General features: G+C 24.9%; 1 protein-coding gene across 1 annotated transcript; it reads left to right on the forward strand.

The window, feature by feature from the left end:
* Nucleotides 1–15,395: 15,395 nt before the first annotated feature.
* Nucleotides 15,396–19,462, forward strand: LOC145742166 (G2/mitotic-specific cyclin-B3-like). The gene is made up of 8 exons (XM_082559943.1): nucleotides 15,396–15,493; nucleotides 15,629–15,727; nucleotides 15,846–16,000; nucleotides 16,150–16,450; nucleotides 17,013–17,156; nucleotides 17,602–17,910; nucleotides 18,066–18,173; nucleotides 18,320–19,462. Exons 1-8 carry the CDS (start codon nucleotides 15,440–15,442, stop codon nucleotides 18,461–18,463), a joined length of 1,314 nt encoding a protein of 437 aa, XP_082416069.1. The 5' UTR covers nucleotides 15,396–15,439; the 3' UTR covers nucleotides 18,464–19,462.
* Nucleotides 19,463–20,440: the final 978 nt, after the last annotated feature.

Below are 20,440 nucleotides of genomic sequence, written 5' to 3' on the forward strand. Positions count from 1 at the left end.
TTTAAAGAACAAAAGTTATCGTCTTTCAAAATTTGTCAAATAAGAATAAAAACAATAATAATAATAATAAATATAATGACAATAACAATATGTTTCGAAATCTAAGATTTCGAACCATAATAAATATAATGACAATAACAATATGTTTCGAAATCGAAGATTTCGAACCATAATAATGACAATAACAATATGTTTCGAAATCTAAGATTTCGAACCATAATAAATATAATGACAATAACAATATGTTTCGAAATCTAAGATTTCGAACCATAATGACAATAACAATATGTTTCGAAATCTAAGATTTCGAACCATAATAAAACTAGTCCAGTCCGGCGACCCTAAAAATAAGAAAAGATAAAACTTATTAAACAAAGAAAAAATAAAGCATAACCAACGCGATAAAAATTCATTTAACCAACACAAAATTCCAATTTATGTATTAAACTTTATAATATAATTATCGAATAAATGTTCTTTGCACAATATTATGGAGATTTTATAAAATTTACCATTTGTATCATGATTTTAAATCAATAAAAATGTAACAACCAAATATTGATTTGATTTTTAATAAAAAACAAGCAATTAATATTTATTATAAACAACCAAAAATTAATTTTTATACCGTTTTTGAGTAGAAACTTTTACACACATTTAACTTAGATTTTCATATTTTACTTATACTTTCAACCAACACTTTTTACTTCAACTCAGACAGCGAAAAAGACAATATTTGACGGCGACCTAAACGCTATTAAATTATTCAAGCGTTAAACTCACACTGATTCATTATTTTATAAAAAAACAAAAATAATGATTAAACGATATTTAGCTAGAGTTAAATCTTCATTTTAAATAGCAACATACAAAATAATAATACCAACAACATATTAAAATTTCAGCAAATTTAATCTTTAAATTTTAATAATAAAATATATTAATTAGTAATTAGTGATAATTAAATGTCGTTAATAGGAGGTTTGCGATTCGTTGGGATAATAACAAACATACTAAAAATTTAGAACTTTTAGTTTTAAAGAACAAAAGTTATCGTCTTTCAAAATTCGTCAAATAAGAATAAAAACAACTAGATTTATTTGATAAATAAAATATGGTTCGAAATTATTTGATTCTTTTTTATAAATATAATTTATTTAGTAGGTTTATTAATTAAATTATAAATTTAAATATGAACTTTTGTATATTTAAATCTAATTTTAACAAGCGAACACGCACTTATTGATATTGTAATATAAAAGTAAACTAAATTTAAAAGCAAAATACCGATCTTAATTTTTTAGTAATCAAACAAGTATTAAAATATAATAATAACAAAACAATTAAAACAAAAATTTTACACATTTTTTACTTATATTTTAACATTTTACTTAAATTTTCAACCAATATTTTTTACTTTAATGGACAGCGAAAAGGACGATTTTTGACGGCGACCAGAACGCTATTAAATTATTCAAGCGTTAAACTCACACTGATTCATTATTTTATAAAAAAACAAAAATAATGATTAAACGATATTTAGCTAGAGTTAAATCTTCATTTTAAATAGCAACATACAAAATAATAATACCAACAACATATTAAAATTTCAGCAAATTTAATCTTTAAATTTTAATAATAAAATATATTAATTAGTAAGTAGTGATAATTAAATGTCGTTAATAGGAGGTTTGCGATTCGTTGGGATAATAACAAACATACTAAAAATTCAGAACTTTTAGTTTTAAAGAACAAAAGTTATCGTCTTTCAAAATTCGTCAAATAAGAATAAAAACAATAATAACTAGATTTATTTGATAAATAAAATATGGTTCGAAATCGTTTGATTCTTTTTTATAAATATAATTTATTTAGTAGGTTTATTAATTAAATTATAGATTTAAATATGAACTTTTTTATATTTAAACCTAATTTTAACAAACGAACACGCATTCATTGATATTGTAATAAAAAAGTAAACTAAATTTAAAAGCAAAATACCGATCTTAATTTTTTAGTAATTAAACGAGTATTAAAATATAATAATAACAAAACAATTAAAAAAAAATTTTACACATTTTTGACTTATCCTTTAACATTTTACTTAAATTTTCAACCAATATTTTTTACTTCAATTGACAGCGAAAAGGACGATTTTTGACGGCGACCAGAACGCTATTAAATTATTCAAGCGTTAAACTCACACTGATTCGTTATTTTATAAAAAAACTAAAATAATGATTAAACGATATTTAGCTAGAGTTAAATCTTCATTTTAAACAGCAACATACAAAATAATAATACCTACAACATATTAAAATTTCAGAAAATTTAATCTTTAAATTTTAATAATAAAATATATTAATTAGTAATTAGTGACATTTAAATGTCGTAAATAGGAGGTTTGCGATTCGTTAGGATAATAACAAACATACTAAAAATTTAGAACTTTTACTTTTAAAGAACAAAAGTTATCGTCTTTCAAAATTCGTCAAATAAGAATAAAAACAACTAGATTTATTTGATAAATAAAATATGGTTCGAAATTGTTTGATTCTTTTTTATAAATATAATTGATTTAATAGGTTTATTAATTAAATTGTAAATTTAAATATGAACTTTTTTATATTTAAACCTAATTTTAACAAGCGAACACGCACTCATTGATATTGTGATATAAAAGTAAACTAAATTTAAAAGCAAAATGCCGATCTTAATTTTTTAGTAATCAAACAAGTATTAAAATATAATAATAACAAAACAATTAAAACAAAAATTTTACACATTTTTTACTTATATTTTAACATTTTACTTAAATTTTCAACTAATATTTTTTACTTTAATGGACAGCGAAAAGAACGATTTTTGACGGCGACCAGAACGCTATTAAATTATTCAAATGTTAAACTCACACTGATTCGTTATTTTATAAAAAAACTAAAATAATGATTAAACGATATTTAGCTAGAGTTAAATTTTCATTTTAAATAGCAACATACAAAATAATAATACCAGCAACATATTAAAATTTCAGAAAATTTAATCTTTTAATTTTAATAATAAAATATATTAATTAGTAATTAGTGATAATTAAAAGTTGTAAATAGGAGGTTTGCGATTCGTTGGGATAATAACAAACATACTAAAAATTTAGAACTTTTAGTTTTAAAGAACAAAAGTTATTCGATTTCAAAATTCGGATTAGTAAGAATAAAAATAAAAATAATAATAAATATACGGACAATAACAATATGTTTCGAAATCTAAGATTTCGAACCATAATAATAATAATAACTAGATTTATTTGATAAATAAAATATGGTTCGAAATTGTTTGATTCTTTTTTATAAATATAATTGATTTAATAGGTTTATTAATTAAATTGTAAATTTAAATATGAACTTTTTTATATTTAAACCTAATTTTAACAAGCGAACACGCACTCATTGATATTGTAATATAAAAGTAAACTAAATTTAAAAGCAAAATGCCGATCTTAATTTTTTAGTAATCAAACAAGTATTAAAATATAATAATAACAAAACAATTAAAACAAAAATTTTACACATTTTTTACTTATATTTTAACATTTTACTTAAATTTTCAACTAATATTTTTTACTTTGATGGACAGCGAAAAGAACGATTTTTGACGGCGACCAGAACGCTATTAAATTATTCAAGCGTTAAACTCACACTGATTCGTTATTTTATAAAAAAACTAAAATAATGATTAAACGATATTTAGCTAGAGTTAAATCTTCATTTTAAATAGCAACATACAAAATAATAATACCAGCAACATATTAAAATTTCAGAAAATTTAATCTTTTAATTTTAATAATAAAATATATTAATTAGTAATTAGTGATAATTAAAAGTTGTAAATAGGAGGTTTGCGATTCGTTGGGATAATAACAAACATACTAAAAATTTAGAACTTTTAGTTTTAAAGAACAAAAGTTATTCGATTTCAAAATTCGGATTAGTAAGAATAAAAATAAAAATAATAATAAATATACGGACAATAACAATATGTTTCGAAATCTAAGATTTCGAACCATAATAATAACTAGATTTATTTGATAAATAAAATATGGTTCGAAATTGTTTGATTTTTTTTATAAATATAATTTATTTAGTAGGTTTATTAATTAAATTATAAATTTAAATATGAACTTTTTTATATTTAAACCTAATTTTAACAAGCGAACACGCACTCATTGATATTGTAATATAAAAGTAAACTAAATTTAAAAGCAAAATACCGATCTTAATTTTTTAGTAATCAAACAAGTATTAAAATATAATAATAACAAAACAATTAAAACGAAAATTTTACACATTGTTTACTTATATTTTAACATTTTACTTAAATTTTCAACCAATATTTTTTACTTTAATGGACAGCGAAAAGGACGATTTTTGACGGCGACCAGAACGCTATTAAATTATTCAAGCGTTAAACTCAGACTGATTCGTTATTTTATAAAAAAACTAAAATAATGATTAAACGATATTTAGCTAGAGTTAAATCTTCATTTTAAATTGCAACATACAAAATAATAATACCAACAACATATTAAAATTTCAGCAAATTTAATCTTTAAATTTTAATAATAAAATATATTAATTAGTAATTAGTGACATTTAAATGTCGTTAATAGGAGGTTTGCGATTCGTTGGGATAATAACAAACATACTAAAAATTTAGAACTTTTAGTTTTAAAGAACAAAAGTTATCGTCTTTCAAAATTTGTCAAATAAGAATAAAAACAATAATAATAATAATAAATATAATGACAATAACAATATGTTTCGAAATCTAAGATTTCGAACCATAATAAATATAATGACAATAACAATATGTTTCGAAATCGAAGATTTCGAACCATAATAATGACAACTAGATTTATTTGATAAATAAAATATGGTTCGAAATCGTTCGATTCTTTTTTATAAATATAATTTATTTAGTAGGTTTATTAAATAAATTATAAATTTAAATATTAACTTTTTTAAATTTAAACCTAATTTTAACAAACGAACACGCATTCATTGATATTGTAATATAAAAGTAAACTAAATTTAAAAGCAAAATACCGTTCTTAATTTTTGGTAATCAAACGAGTATTAAAATATAATAATAACAAAACAATTAAAAAAAAAATTTTACACATTTTCTACTTATACTTTAACATTTTACTTAAATTTTCAACCAATATATTTTACTTTAATGGACAGCGAAAAGGACGATTTTTGACGGCGACCAGAACGCTATTAAATTATTCAAGCGTTAAACTCACACTGATTCGTTATTTTATAAAAAACTAAAATAATGATTAAATGATATTTAGCTAGAGTTAAATCTTCATTTTAAATAGCAACATACAAAATAATAATACCAACAACATATTAAAATTTCAGAAAATTTAATCTTTAAATTTTAATAATAAAATATATTAATTAGTAATTAGTGACATTTAAATGTCGTAAATAGGAGGTTTGCGATTCGTTGGGATAATAACAAACATACTAAAAATTTAGAACTTTTACTTTTAAAGAACAAAAGTTATCGTCTTTCAAAATTTGTCAAATAAGAATAAAAACAATAATAAATATAATGACAATAACAATATGTTTCGAAATCTAAGATTTCGAACCATAATAACAATATGTTTCGAAATCTAAGATTTCGAACCATAATAAATATAATGACAATAACAATATGTTTCGAAATCTAAGATTTCGAACCATAATGACAATAACAATATGTTTCGAAATCTAAGATTTCGAACCATAATAAAACTAGTCCAGTCCGGCGACCCTAAAAATAAGAAAAGATAAAACTTATTAAACAAAGAAAAAATAAAGCATAACCAACGCGATAAAAATTCATTTAACCAACACAAAATTCCAATTTATGTATTAAACTTTATAATATAATTATCGAATAAATGTTCTTTGCACAATATTATGGAGATTTTATAAAATTTACCATTTGTATCATGATTTTAAATCAATAAAAATGTAACAACCAAATATTGATTTGATTTTTAATAAAAAACAAGCAATTAATATTTATTATAAACAACCAAAAATTAATTTTTATACCGTTTTTGAGTAGAAACTTTTACACACATTTAACTTAGATTTTCATATTTTACTTATACTTTCAACCAACACTTTTTACTTCAACTCAGACAGCGAAAAAGACAATATTTGACGGCGACCAGAACGCTATTAAATCATTCAAGCGTTAAACTCACTCTGATCCATTATTTTATAAATAAACCCAAAATAATTAAACGATAATTAGCTAAAGTTAAATATTTATTTTAAACAGCAACATACAAAATAATAATAATAATAGCAACAACATATTAAAATTTCAGAAAATTTAACATTTAAATTTTAATAATAAAATATATTAATTAGTAATTAGTGATAATTAAATGTCGTAAATAGGAGGTTTGCGATTCGTTGGGATAATAACAAACATACTAAAAATTTAGAACTTTTAGATTTAAAGAACAAAAGTTATCGTCTTTCAAAATTCTGACTAGAAAGAATAAAAACAACTAGATTTATTTGATAAATAAAATATGGTTCGAAATCGTTTGATTCTTTTTTATAAATATAATTTATTTAGTAGGTTTATTAATTAAATTATAAATTTAAATATGAACTTTTTTATATTTAAACCTAATTTTAACAAACGAACACGCATTCATTGATATTGTAATAGATAGGTAAACGAAATTTAAAAGCAAAATACCGATCTTAATTTTTTAGTAATCAAACGAGTATTAAAATATAATAATAACAAAACAATTAAAAAAAATATTTTACGCATTTTTGACTTATACTTTAACATTTTACTTAAATTTTCAACCAATATTTTTTACTTTAATAGACAGCGAAAAGGACGATTTTTGACGGCGACCAGAACGCTATTAAATTATTCAAGCGTTAAACTCACACTGATTCGTTATTTTATAAAAAAAAACTAAAACAATGATTGAATGATATTTACCTAGAGTTAAAACTTCATTTTAAATAGCAACATACAAAATAATAATACCAACAACATATTAAAATTTCAGAAAATGTAATCTTTAAATTTTAATAATAAAATATATTAATTAGCAATTAGTGACATTTATATGTCGTAAATAGGAGGTTTGCGATTCGTTGGGATAATAACAAACATACTAAAAATTTAGAACTTTTACTTTTAAAGAACAAAAGTTATCGTCTTTCAAAATTTGTCAAATAAGAATAAAAACAACTAGATTTATTTGATAAATAAAATATGGTTCGAAATTATTTGATTCTTTTTTATAAATATAATTTATTTAGTAGGTTTATTAATTAAATTATAAATTTAAATATAAACTTTTGTATATTTAAACCTAATTTTAACAAGCGAACACGCAATTATTGATATTGTAATATAAAAGTAAACTAAATTTAAAAGCAAAATACCGATCTTAATTTTTTAGTAATCAAACAAGTATTAAAATATAATAATAACAAAACAATTAAAACAAAAATTTTACACATTTTTTACTTATACTTTAACATTTTACTTAAATTTTCAACCAATATTTTTTACTTTAATGGACAGCGAAAAGGACGATTTTTGACGGCGACCAGAACGCTATTAAATTATTCAAGCGTTAAACTCACACTGATTCATTATTTTATAAAAAACAAAAATAATGATTAAACGATATTTAGCTAGAGTTAAATCTTCATTTTAAATAGCAACATACAAAATAATAATACCAACAACATATTAAAATTTCAGCAAATTTAATCTTTAAATTTTAATAATAAAATATATTAATTAGTAATTAGTGATAATTAAATGTCGTTAATAGGAGGTTTGCGATTCGTTGGGATAATAACAAACATACTAAAAATTCAGAACTTTTAGTTTTAAAGAACAAAAGTTATCGTCTTTCAAAATTCGTCAAATAAGAATAAAAACAATAATAAATATAATGACAATAACAATATGTTTCGAAATCTAAGATTTCGAACCATAATAATAACTAGATTTATTTGATAAATAAAATATGGTTCGAAATTGTTTGATTCTTTTTTATAAATATAATTGATTTAATAGGTTTATTAATTGAATTGTAAATTTAAATATGAACTTTTTTATATTTAAACCTAATTTTAACAAGCGAACACGCACTCATTGATATTGTGATATAAAAGTAAACTAAATTTAAAAGCAAAATGCCGATCTTAATTTTTTAGTAATCAAACAAGTATTAAAATATAATAATAACAAAACAATTAAAACAAAAATTTTACACATTTTTTACTTATATTTTAACATTTTACTTAAATTTTCAACTAATATTTTTTACTTTAATGGACAGCGAAAAGGACGATTTTTGACGGCGACCAGAACGCTATTAAATTATTCAAGCGTTAAACTCACACTGATTCGTTATTTTATAAAAAAACTAAAATAATGATTAAACGATATTTAGCTAGAGTTAAATCTTCATTTTAAATAGCAACATACAAAATAATAATACCAGCAACATATTAAAATTTCAGAAAATTTAATCTTTTAATTTTAATAATAAAATATATTAATTAGTAATTAGTGATAATTAAAAGTTGTAAATAGGAGGTTTGCGATTCGTTGGGATAATAACAAACATACTAAAAATTTAGAACTTTTAGTTTTAAAGAACAAAAGTTATTCGATTTCAAAATTCGGATTAGTAAGAATAAAAATAAAAATAATAATAAATATACGGACAATAACAATATGTTTCGAAATCTAAGATTTCGAACCATAATAAATATAATGACAATAACAATATGTTTCGAAATCTAAGATTTCGAACCATAATAATAATAAATACACTGACAATAACAATATGTTTCGAAATCTAAGATTTCGAACCATAATAATAATAAATACTAGATTTATTTGATAAATAAAATATGGTTCGAAATTGTTTGATTCTTTTTTATAAATATAATTGATTTAATAGGTTTATTAATTAAATTGTAAATTTAAATATGAACTTTTTTATATTTAAACCTAATTTTAACAAGCGAACACGCACTCATTGATATTGTGATATAAAAGTAAACTAAATTTAAAAGCAAAATGCCGATCTTAATTTTTTAGTAATCAAACAAGTATTAAAATATAATAATAACAAAACAATTAAAACAAAAATTTTACACATTTTTTACCTCTATTTTAACATTTTACTTAAATTTTCAACTAATATTTTTTACTTTAATGAACAGCGAAAAGAACGATTTTTGACGGCGACCAGAACGCTATTAAATTATTCAAGCGTTAAACTCACACTGATTCGTTATTTTATAAAAAAACTAAAATAATGATTAAACGATATTTAGCTAGAGTTAAATCTTCATTTTAAATAGCAACATACAAAATAATAATACCAGCAACATATTAAAATTTCAGAAAATTTAATCTTTTAATTTTAATAATAAAATATATTAATTAGTAATTAGTGATAATTAAAAGTTGTAAATAGGAGGTTTGCGATTCGTTGGGATAATAACAAACATACTAAAAATTTAGAACTTTTAGTTTTAAAGAACAAAAGTTATTCGATTTCAAAATTCGGATTAGTAAGAATAAAAATAAAAACTAGATTTATTTGATAAATAAAATATGGTTCGAAATTATTTGATTATGTTTAGCATAAATTTTTATTAATAAAAAAAAGATGCATACACCTTAACTAAGAATAGTACATATTTTTGATTTTTAATGAACAAACAAGCATTTAAATATATTATACAAATAAAATTAATTTTCCAACCCAGTTTTATGTTGTTAATATCAGGATATACATTATAGTAAATTTTAAATTCCTAAAATTGATTTTTGATTTTTAATAAATAAACAAGCATTTAAATAAAATAAACAACTAAAAATTATTTTTTAAACATGTATTTTAATTACAAATATTATAAAATACATTTTATTAAATTTTAAATGCCTATTATCAAACTTTTATTTTTAATAAACGAACAAGAATTTAAATACAATAAACAAACAAAAATTAAATTTTTAATCCATTTTCGAGTTATTAATATTATAATATATAACTGACCAAAATTTGAAAACTTAATAACGATCTCTAAATTTTAATAAACAAACACCTATTAATTACTAATTAATAATATTTAAATTATCAAAATAGGAGGATTGAAACACAATATGATAATAAACAACATACTAAAATTTTAAAAATTTATATACACAAAATCAAAAGTTATTCGATTTCAAAATTCGGATTAGTAAGAATAAAAATAAAAATAATAATAAATATACGGACAATAACAATATGTTTCGAAATCTAAGATTTCGAACCATAATAATAATAAATATACGGACAATAACAATATGTTTCGAAATCTAAGATTTCGAACCATAATAATGACAATAACAATATGTTTCGAAATCTAAGATTTCGAACCATAATAATAATAAATATAATGACAATAACAATATGTTTCGAAATCTAAGATTTCGAACCATAATTAACAACTGTGGAATTTCTAATTAATATAATCTTAATTCTAACTTCCTTCTTTGCATCGTATTAAACGCAGTTAATTTTTATAAAAATTTTACGCGTTGCTGGAAAAAATTAATGGCGTCGATTTTTGTTTTCACACCAGTGTGTTACGACATTTTCGAAAGTAAACAAACAAATTACGTCACAGGTAACACGCGCGTGACGTAATCAGATTGTGACGTAATCTTTCCGTCCGTGACGTCACTTTCGACCCTGGCTGTAAACACCTGATAAAAAATGATGTCAAATCCGTCTTAATTTTATCCACAATTTTTTATCATGACGTTATATTAAAATGCATTTATTTCAAAAACAAATACTATTTTTTATAGGAAATTATTTATTAAATTAAATTTTAGTTTTGTTTATTAATATTTTTTTTTAAAACATGTATCATAAGTCTAAATATTGTATTTAAAGTTTAATTAACACACACTTTTTGATTATGTCTTTAAATGAATTAAAATTAGCTTGAAAAATTTTAAAAATCTATATATTTTTTCTTTAGTAATTTCTATAACACTTGTTCACAATCTGGCATTTTTGTTAATTTTGAATCTCTTTTTATTTACATAATTTAAACTTGTTATTAGTTTGTTTACATATGGCACGTGTTTGTTTGTTTACTTCTAAATACATCTCACTTAATTGTTACGTCATAATATACCCAGCTGTGACACGTGGTTCATAATATTCAGATTTAAGAAAGATTTGATAAATATTTTATTTATTTTTGTAATATAAATATTAAAAACCAGTATTTATTCATTAGATATAGTTTTTTATCAGTGGTCTTGTTGTTATTTTTTTATCGATATTGAATGGTTGGGTGGCTATGACGTTATCGACATTGAATGGTTAGATTGAAAACAATATTTTATCTTAATATCAAATTTAGATAGTATGAAAGATAAGTTAACATTTTTTTACTCTTTTGTATAAAAGCAATGGTTTTGGTATTTAAATATCATTTTAACATTAAGCAAAGCAAACAATAAGAAACACAGATTTTAAAAGTAAAGTTCATAGACGCTAAAACATTAAATATTATATAACATAATAAACAATGTAAGTTATAATGCATATTAAAAAATGTCAAAAATAATTAATAATTTTTGAGAAACCTAGCAAGTGTCATCAGGTATCACTTTTTAAGAAAGCGTCATTTATGTCAGTTTTAAATTTTGCCACGTGTCTTCCGTGTGACGTAATTTGTTTGTTTACTTTCAAAAAAGTCGTAACACACTGATGAGTAAACAAACTTGGTGGCGCTGTTAATGCTATCCAACCGAGTTTGGGCGTTTTGAAAAAAGTTTTTTGTATTTAAATCCTTCCGCATTTGGAAATTAAAATCAGATTAATTGTTAAATGTGTTGTTAATGAATATCTCTAATTTAAAAGTAGACAAAATTCTGATTTAATATGTATTAAAATTGATATTTTTCGTAACTTAAAAAAAAATTAGTGATGTCATTTTATTTTTTTTAAATTGAGGTTTAGTACAATTCGTAAGTTCAAATTTAAAGATTATTTGCGAACAATAGTAACGAACTTGGTCGAAAGTGAAGTTACAATAGGAACAATAAAATTGCGGAAGTTGTCAAAATGTTATCTATATATCTTTTGTTTTTTATTGACACGTAAACAAATTAGTAACATTTCCGCATAAAAATAGGTTTATAAAAAGCAGCCCTTAGTTGATTTTGGGTCAGACGTTAAAGCTAGATGAATATTTTTGCTTGGTTTTAGTCAAAATTGATTTTTTTATAATTTGTTTAGAAGACATTGATTGCAAAGATAAGAAAGGGATTGTGATGTCATAGTAAGATTTACCGATATAGAAAAAACAATGAATATTATGATATATCTCGCAAAGAAATCTTATTGTTTATGACGTAATAATACCAAAACAATAATGTCGTCGTATTCTAGAATGAGTTGTGCTAATTAAGGGATATGCATTTGTTACGACCTTTTGTACAAAAGCTGTTTGATGACGTAAACGCTTTATGACGCAATAGTCCGTGACGTCGTGGCGATGTTTAAATGTGGAAGTAAATTGTCTAATAATTGATAATATGTTTTAAAAAGCTGTGCGGGAGTCAAATATGTGTGCGTTTTTTTGTATACTATGACGATGGCAAGTTTGATGACGTATTCAGTTTAGCAGCGAAGTCTATAGACCACGAGGTGTGACTGTCTGCACTTGTACATAACTGCAAATCAAGTGTCGGCATCACGTCTTTGCACCCTCTACGCACTTGTGACATAACAATGGGGCATTCATCAGGTAGTGTTTAACACGCTTTAGAAGTTTTGTTCAGCTTTTAATTATTGTGAACTCCCTGGAAAATATTCCAATTCTTAAAACATCTTTGTTGGTTTAATTAGACAACTAACTCTTACAATGGCTTTCAACTAATCTAACGTTCATTTAAATAAATGATTATCAAATTCTAACTTATATTCTTAACTTGTGTTCCAAAGATTTTTGATTAATTATTCGAATTGGATTTGTTTGTTTAAATTTAAAAGTCACAAGGATATTAAAATTGAAGTGGTACTTGGATTAGAAACCAAAAATTGTTATCCGTTACCTTTGTTAACACTTTTTGTTTATTTAAATTATTATTATATTTTAATCGTCCAAGGTTATTTCCTTATTTTAATTTCTGTCTCTGTCGCTTTAATATTGCCAAACTAGTCTGGAATACAAACAGAAAGTATAAAGAAGTAAGGAAATTATTCCAGGAACTTTATAGGGGTTTAAAATATTTGCCAAATCTCTAAGCAAATATCGTTAAGTTGGCAGTCAATCTCCGTTCTGGAATTAAAACAAGGATATAAGCATAGGCCAGAAGAAAATTGTAAAGCATAAAAGGAAAATTGTAACATATTTTTTTTGCATCTGATATAAAATGTTTATTCGTTTTACGCATATTTAATCGCTCTTATAAAATCCGATAATTATTATCTTGACGACGGCGTTATATTTTCGGCCGAATCTGCGTAGCGGCCGATATCTTATCGCACTATTTAAAAAAGAAAAAAATGCTTACGGCTTGCGCCTGACGACAGTATTTAATAGCAATCATAGGATAAAATATGTTCATTTGTAGTTAATTATTATTTATTTATGTTTTTATGAGTGCTTACCAAGGTTACCGGCCTATAACAAATCCCCATGGTATTAATTATGACGTCAGATACATAACTGGTGATGTGTAACATTTTTTAGCCAATCGGCGGAGAGTCTGGCCACAACAAGAATTAGAGCACGAAATTCAAAAGCTATAAACGGGCCTTGCCGATTGCCGTACGTATTGTGCAAAGAAGATTATTTGTTTGGCCGTAGAGCCCGCAGTTTTAATGCTATTCAAAGTCTGTAGACAATAGATTGTGTACACATCTGTATTGGCAAGGTAAAGGCAGTCACCTAGTTGATAAATAGTCAGTTGTTCGTAGCATTCGAAGTGAACAGTGCTCAAACTTAATTATCTGATTATAAAACATCTAACTGCATGGTCTGACAGTCTGATGGTAGTCAACCTATTTAACATGTATTTACAAAAATAATTTGATCTTAGCAACTTCTGTCAGTCTGACATTACCCATTTAACAGTTTAAAAAATATATGAACAGACAGACAGATGACTTTATATACAAAATAGTTTAAATATATCGTATACTTTTGTCCGTTTAAAAACATTTTTAAATGTGATATTGTAGTCAGTTGTCAAGCAATCATTCTGTCATTGTAGTCAGTTGTCAGGCAGTTTTTAATGCCAGTTTTAATAAATTTATCTTGCCTATATTATAGCAGATGCCAGCAGGTAAGTAAGACAGGTGACAGTTAGTTTAAGATTTATTAAAATAGAAAATGATTAAATGTACAACTCCACTGAAACATTTAAAGTTGCAAGAATGGTGGTCATGCGTTAGTGAAAACAATATCAAGGCAAGTTTTATTAAAATATAGTAATTTAGAGTTTAGATATTTTAGCTTATATAAAAATTGTAGACAAATTGTTAGTGTCTGACTGTTTGTTAGAAAGTTTTTGCAGGTGCCAGGTTATGCATGTTGTCAGTCAGTTGTTTGTTTGTTTTGGTATATGCACTTGTCAGCTTGTTGACTTGTAATATCAAACATTATAATACTTATGAAAATATAGAATATATAAATATATATACTTATTTTGTCTTACAAATACTTATATCTATATATGTCATTTGTACTTTGATATTAATTAGAAGTTTTTAATATCACCATACTTTTTTTTAATATCACCATTTAATATCATCTTTGAGTAATTTGTATTTCTTTTTTTGTCATCTACAGGTGTTTTTTTGATTGCCTTAATTATAACAATTTTTTAGGTTATATATATATATTGGGATTTAAACTAAAATATTAATGGATAAGTTGCTCATTAGAACACTGGTTTGTGGTGTTTGGATGTCTGTGTGAATATGAATATCAAATTTAAATATGTGTTTGAAGTAAATATTGGAGAATTAAGTAATGGCCAGGTTTGATAAAATTTTTTTTTGTTTGTTCAAATTTTATGAGGAATATATAAATTTATTACAAAAATGACAATACCAGTCTGCTCAGATTGATTTATATATAAATATTAAGATATTGAAAATGTGTATTGAGATATAAATATACAGTATTTTATTTATTAAACACTGGTTTACAACACAAACCAGTTTTTTTATTTTGAATTAGGTATATATATTAAAAAAATATAATATAAATATAATTAAATTCAACCTATTTTGTTTTAACAGGTATTTTTAGTTATTATTTAGTTTTTATTACTGTTTTTAATTATGTCGCAAAATGTTATTAATTTTTACAAAAATAGTATTGCCAGAAATGCACAGGTAAATAAAAATCAAAATATGGACATATTTTTGTAAACTACTTTTGTCAATGGTTTTTAAATTAAACTTTTTACTAAAATTTAAAACTTAAATTTGGAAAAACAACAAAAATTTGAATATTAAAATTTATAACAGAAACATGAAAATGAAATGAAGCCTTCCACTAAGAGGTCTGCCACTTCGCCGGCCAAGGGTGCTGTTCATAAAAGATCAGCTTTTGGTGATATTACAAATGTGAGTGGTGTGAGAATATGACAGAAATTACGAAAAACAATATTTTAAATGCAATTTTTTAAAACAAAACATATAATGGCCCTCTTAAAATTGTAAATTTGTTTGTTTAATGTTTTAGGCTGTCAATAAACACCCAACAAAAGTTGCAGTAAAAGGTTTAAAAAGTAAGCCTAAACCAAAACCTGAATCAAAAAGAAGGTCAATTAGAATTTTTAATCAACAAAATGAAGAAACTGTCTCTAAAAAGGATGTTTCTGATGACATGTTACCAAGGTAACCAACTAACATGATTTCAATATAATAAAACTTTAAACAATCATCAATAAAGCTATAAAAATGATTTATTCCTAATTAAATCATTAACGCATAATAAAATGATTTCAAATTTTTTCACATCAGTAACTCAATTATGTTGATTTTAGCTCGCAAGACAGTAACTCCAGTAGTAGCACAACCAGTTCAGTATACTCCACACCTTCCTCAACAGAAGATACATGCTGTTATGAGCACAAGGCTTCGCCTAAACGCCAAGCTTTAAAATTTGAGGACCTGGACCTTGCTAATACTAATAACCCCAACGAGGCACCTGAGTATGGATTCGTGATATTTGAGTACATGCGAGCAAGGGAATCTATGTTTAAGATTGACCCCGATTTTCTGGCCAAATATCAATCCGAACTTACGCAAGAAATGAGAGCTATTTTAGTGGACTGGATGGTCGAGGTACGTGTTAATAAAATTGTTATTTCACATTTGTTTTTATTTCCATAAATTTAAATTTAAATAAAATAGTTTATGTTACATTGTGAAAATATTGTAGTAATGTGACATAACTGGCGCGTCGACAGAAGTTTAATTAATCAAAAACGTCACAAATTAGTTCGCGGAATAAGTCCAAAACCATCTGTTCCAATTAGAAGTTTACGTAAAATGCTAATTCTCGGTTCACGTAAACGTTAAAGTTGTGCAAACAAATCAGTTCAAACCACAAGTGCGCGTTTTTTACTACCTCATTAAGGACAATTAACCTGCATTGTTCTGGCTCGCATCTGCGCTCAATGCCATTGTTACGTCACTCAGGTGTAAGTTGACGTCATAATGGACGCGTGTTCGGGATATGAGAAAAATTTTGGCAAGACAGAGTTCACAATTTCTAACAAAACCTGATTATCGCTCTTTTTATGTCAACCGAACTAATATATAAGAGACTAATGAATATTTAGTATTTTAACATATATTATATATTCAAAAAAAATATTTTAAACACAAGTGATTTACTTTTTAGGTGCAAGAAAACTTTGAATTAAACCACGAGACTTTGTACTTGGCTGTTAAATTGGTTGATCACTACCTCCACAAACTCTCAGTGCCTCGCGAAAAACTTCAACTTTTGGGTGCAACTTGTCTTCTAATAGCCGCCAAATTCGACGTAAGTATACGATTACGTCATTTTTTGAAAATATTTTCCATAGAACGTGAAACTGTTTTATTAATGGCAAACTTAAGCCTACATTTTAAATTTGCACATTTCAGGATTAAATACAAAATTTTAGCACTATTGTTAAGTTTATCTCCAATAGTGTTAAGTAAATTGTATTATTTGTTAAAATGGTTTGGGTATTTGGGCCATGGAAATATAAATGTGTCTGATTATAATCGGATATGCTTGACTTAAAAAATCGATGATTTCCAATTAAATTATTTTACTGTGCAACAGCTTATTCCTTTTATTTGGATTTTTATTTTGAATTATAAGTCGGCAACGTTTATATTTTCTTGAATATAGCAAATACGAAACAAAATTCGTATTTTATATGCACATTATTTTGATTTTTGTACATTTTTTTTATTATTTTATTTTTTTAATTTGATAGGAACGTCACCCTCCTTACGTTGACGATTTTCTTTACATATGTGATGATGCATATAAGCGTAAGGAATTGCTTGCCATGGAACGATCGGTACTGCATCAAATCGGTTACGACATTAACATCCCGGTCTCTTACCGTTTTTTACGTCGCTACGCCAAGTGTGTGAAGTCGAGCATGGAAATATTGACCCTAGGACGCTTTATCCTCGAATTATCGCTTCAGAGTTACAAATTTGTTGCCAAGTCTGCGTCAAAAATGGCTGCTGCAGCACTTTGGCTTGCCTTTAAAATGAAAAAATCTGAACAAAAATGGGTAAGTTTTATAAAATATATATTTCACTAACATAGGTATTACACTGTAGCATTTTATTTTTCACATTGACGTATTCTGGCATACTTTTTATTTTGATATGGTTAATTAAGTCTTATATATAAAACATTAATTTTTTATATTTTTTTGTGGTTTAGAATGATACGCTGTTATATTACTCAACTCATACCGAGAGTGAGGTGTTGGAACTTGCTTGCGAGTTGAACAAAATGATACAAATCTCTGACAGCAAAAAATTAAAAACGGTAAATAAATTTGTATTATAAACTACTGTTACAAAAAATCAATATTCCGGTTATGTTTTGCGTTATTTAATGTGCGCTGGTATAGTTTGGGAGTTTAAAAAATGCTTTAAAGGTATTAAGATTTAAAATGCCTATTATCTGTATAGATCTGGCAAAAATATTCCCATTCAATTTTCTACGAAGTTGCCAAAACTCCGACACTTTCTTCTGACGATATTGCGATACACTCAGCTCGAATTAACAACTCTCTTGCGTCCACCGACGGCAACAAGGAATACCTCGAATTGTAATTGTTTTTTGAGATTTGAAGCGGAGAAGATGTTTAATGTTCCAACTATCGGGTTTATTTTTTTGCAGAATCTGTGACGTCACTTTACGTAAAAATGAATGACTTCAAGCCTATATGAGATATTCAAAGTTTATCAGGAAACATAATTTTCAGGCCCCAAGTAAAAAATGTCACATATCTTTGTTCATGACGTCATAAAGGCGTTGTTCCAAAACCGCATCGGACCCCAAAAGTTTCTAAATTACGCGATTGATCGAACTATTTCAATTTTCTACTTTTCTCTCAAATTTTAACTTTCTATCCTTCTAAAATTTAATTGTCTTTCGTATTTACAGACTTTTCGTACTTTGTTACTAATGACGTCATCTTTTGTGGCGTAAGAATCTATATTTTAGTTTTTCGTTTTAATGATTTTATTTAAAAAATGTTTACGTCACAAATTCCAAAATAGTGACGTCATGGCGAGAATGGACCAATCGCAACGCCTCGAGAATAATTTTATCTTTTAAATTCGCTACTGCCAATGTGGCTGTTTTTACCATGTTTTTTTTGTTTTTTGATAGTTTTTGCCTGATTGTCATATCAAACAACACAATTTTTTTTAAATTTCCTAAAAATGATTGTTCACCATCTATTTTAAGTTTTTTGTAGTTGTTTAGGATATGTCAATCGGGCAAACTGTATGAAGTTTTGTTTTTGTTATTGTTTTTTTTTAGCGACTGCCCGTAGAAAAATCATTGTTTCAAATTTTAACTGCCGATTGTACTTCTATTGTGTATAACGTATACACGACCAACTTTCTACGCCTATTACTTTGTCTTCTAAATTTTATCTACTTGTACGCCTATTAATATGTCATAAATGTGTAAGTATGCCCCTTAGCGGCGGTTTTAATGTTCCCTATTGAAAATGTTTTGCGCCTACTAGCGTTAACATAATATTGAACTTTTCTCTTTTCGAACTTACTCTCAGATGCTTTTAATTTTTTTCAAATAAACATGATTTTACTTAGATATCTTTTGGTTTGGTTATAAAATTAGAAAGGAGATTTATTTATGGATAGCATACATAACATAAGTTATCTTACTGTTTATTTTTTTGTTTAATCACTATTTTTTTATCAATTTATCCTCGATGTAAGAAGGTCGAAATTTTGGCCTAAGCATAAAGCAGCATTACTCTATCTTGGCTAACTGCTAAATTGGTGTTAACTTGCTTTTGTAGTGTGGTTTGTTTATTAACAACCATTTGTGATTGTTAACAAGGCTTGTTTTGCCTTGTTAAACGGATTGACTAGCAACTGACTAAAACAAATAAATTATAATTTATTTTAACGAAAAATTTTGACTAGTAATAATTGATGTATTTTGTTTTTTTGTATATTTTTACATTTTTTTATGGCGTTGGTGTTATAACAATGATAAGTTTGGTATGGTGAGCTACTCGTCTTAAATTGGTTACAACCTCAACACTCTTTCGTCAAAATTAGATATTTTTCTTTGTTGTTTTAAATTTTTTTTGCATATGACTACAATATTATTATTTATTTTTGGGTTAAATATTGTCGTTTAGTAAAATTTATTTTATTATATATTGTTGTAAATAAACATTGTATTAAGAGACTATATTGGTGTCTCGAAGACGTCCTATTGGTATTGGATTCCGCGTCACTTTTTTAATTTTTTTTTTCGGATTTTATTTTTAGAGGAGTTTTAGCTGTTTAGCAGGAGTCATGTGATAGTAAGCTTGTAGATATAAAGTTAGAAAAGTTATTAAGTTAATGGAAAGCACTAGGTAAGACTTAAATATAAATTTGCAAGTTAGCTAAGCTAATTTAATATTGATTTGCCTTTTTTAACCTTTTTTTAAAGATACCAGATCATTTTTGATGTAATACTATTACTATGTAACTTACAAGTTTATGTAAAAAATAAAAAGCATGTTTATTGGATGTCTGCATTTAACAGTTTAGTTTTAT

Source organism: Corella eumyota, chromosome 2 (assembly GCF_963082875.1).
Source record: "Corella eumyota chromosome 2, kaCorEumy4.1, whole genome shotgun sequence".
NCBI lineage: Eukaryota > Metazoa > Chordata > Ascidiacea > Phlebobranchia > Corellidae > Corella > Corella eumyota.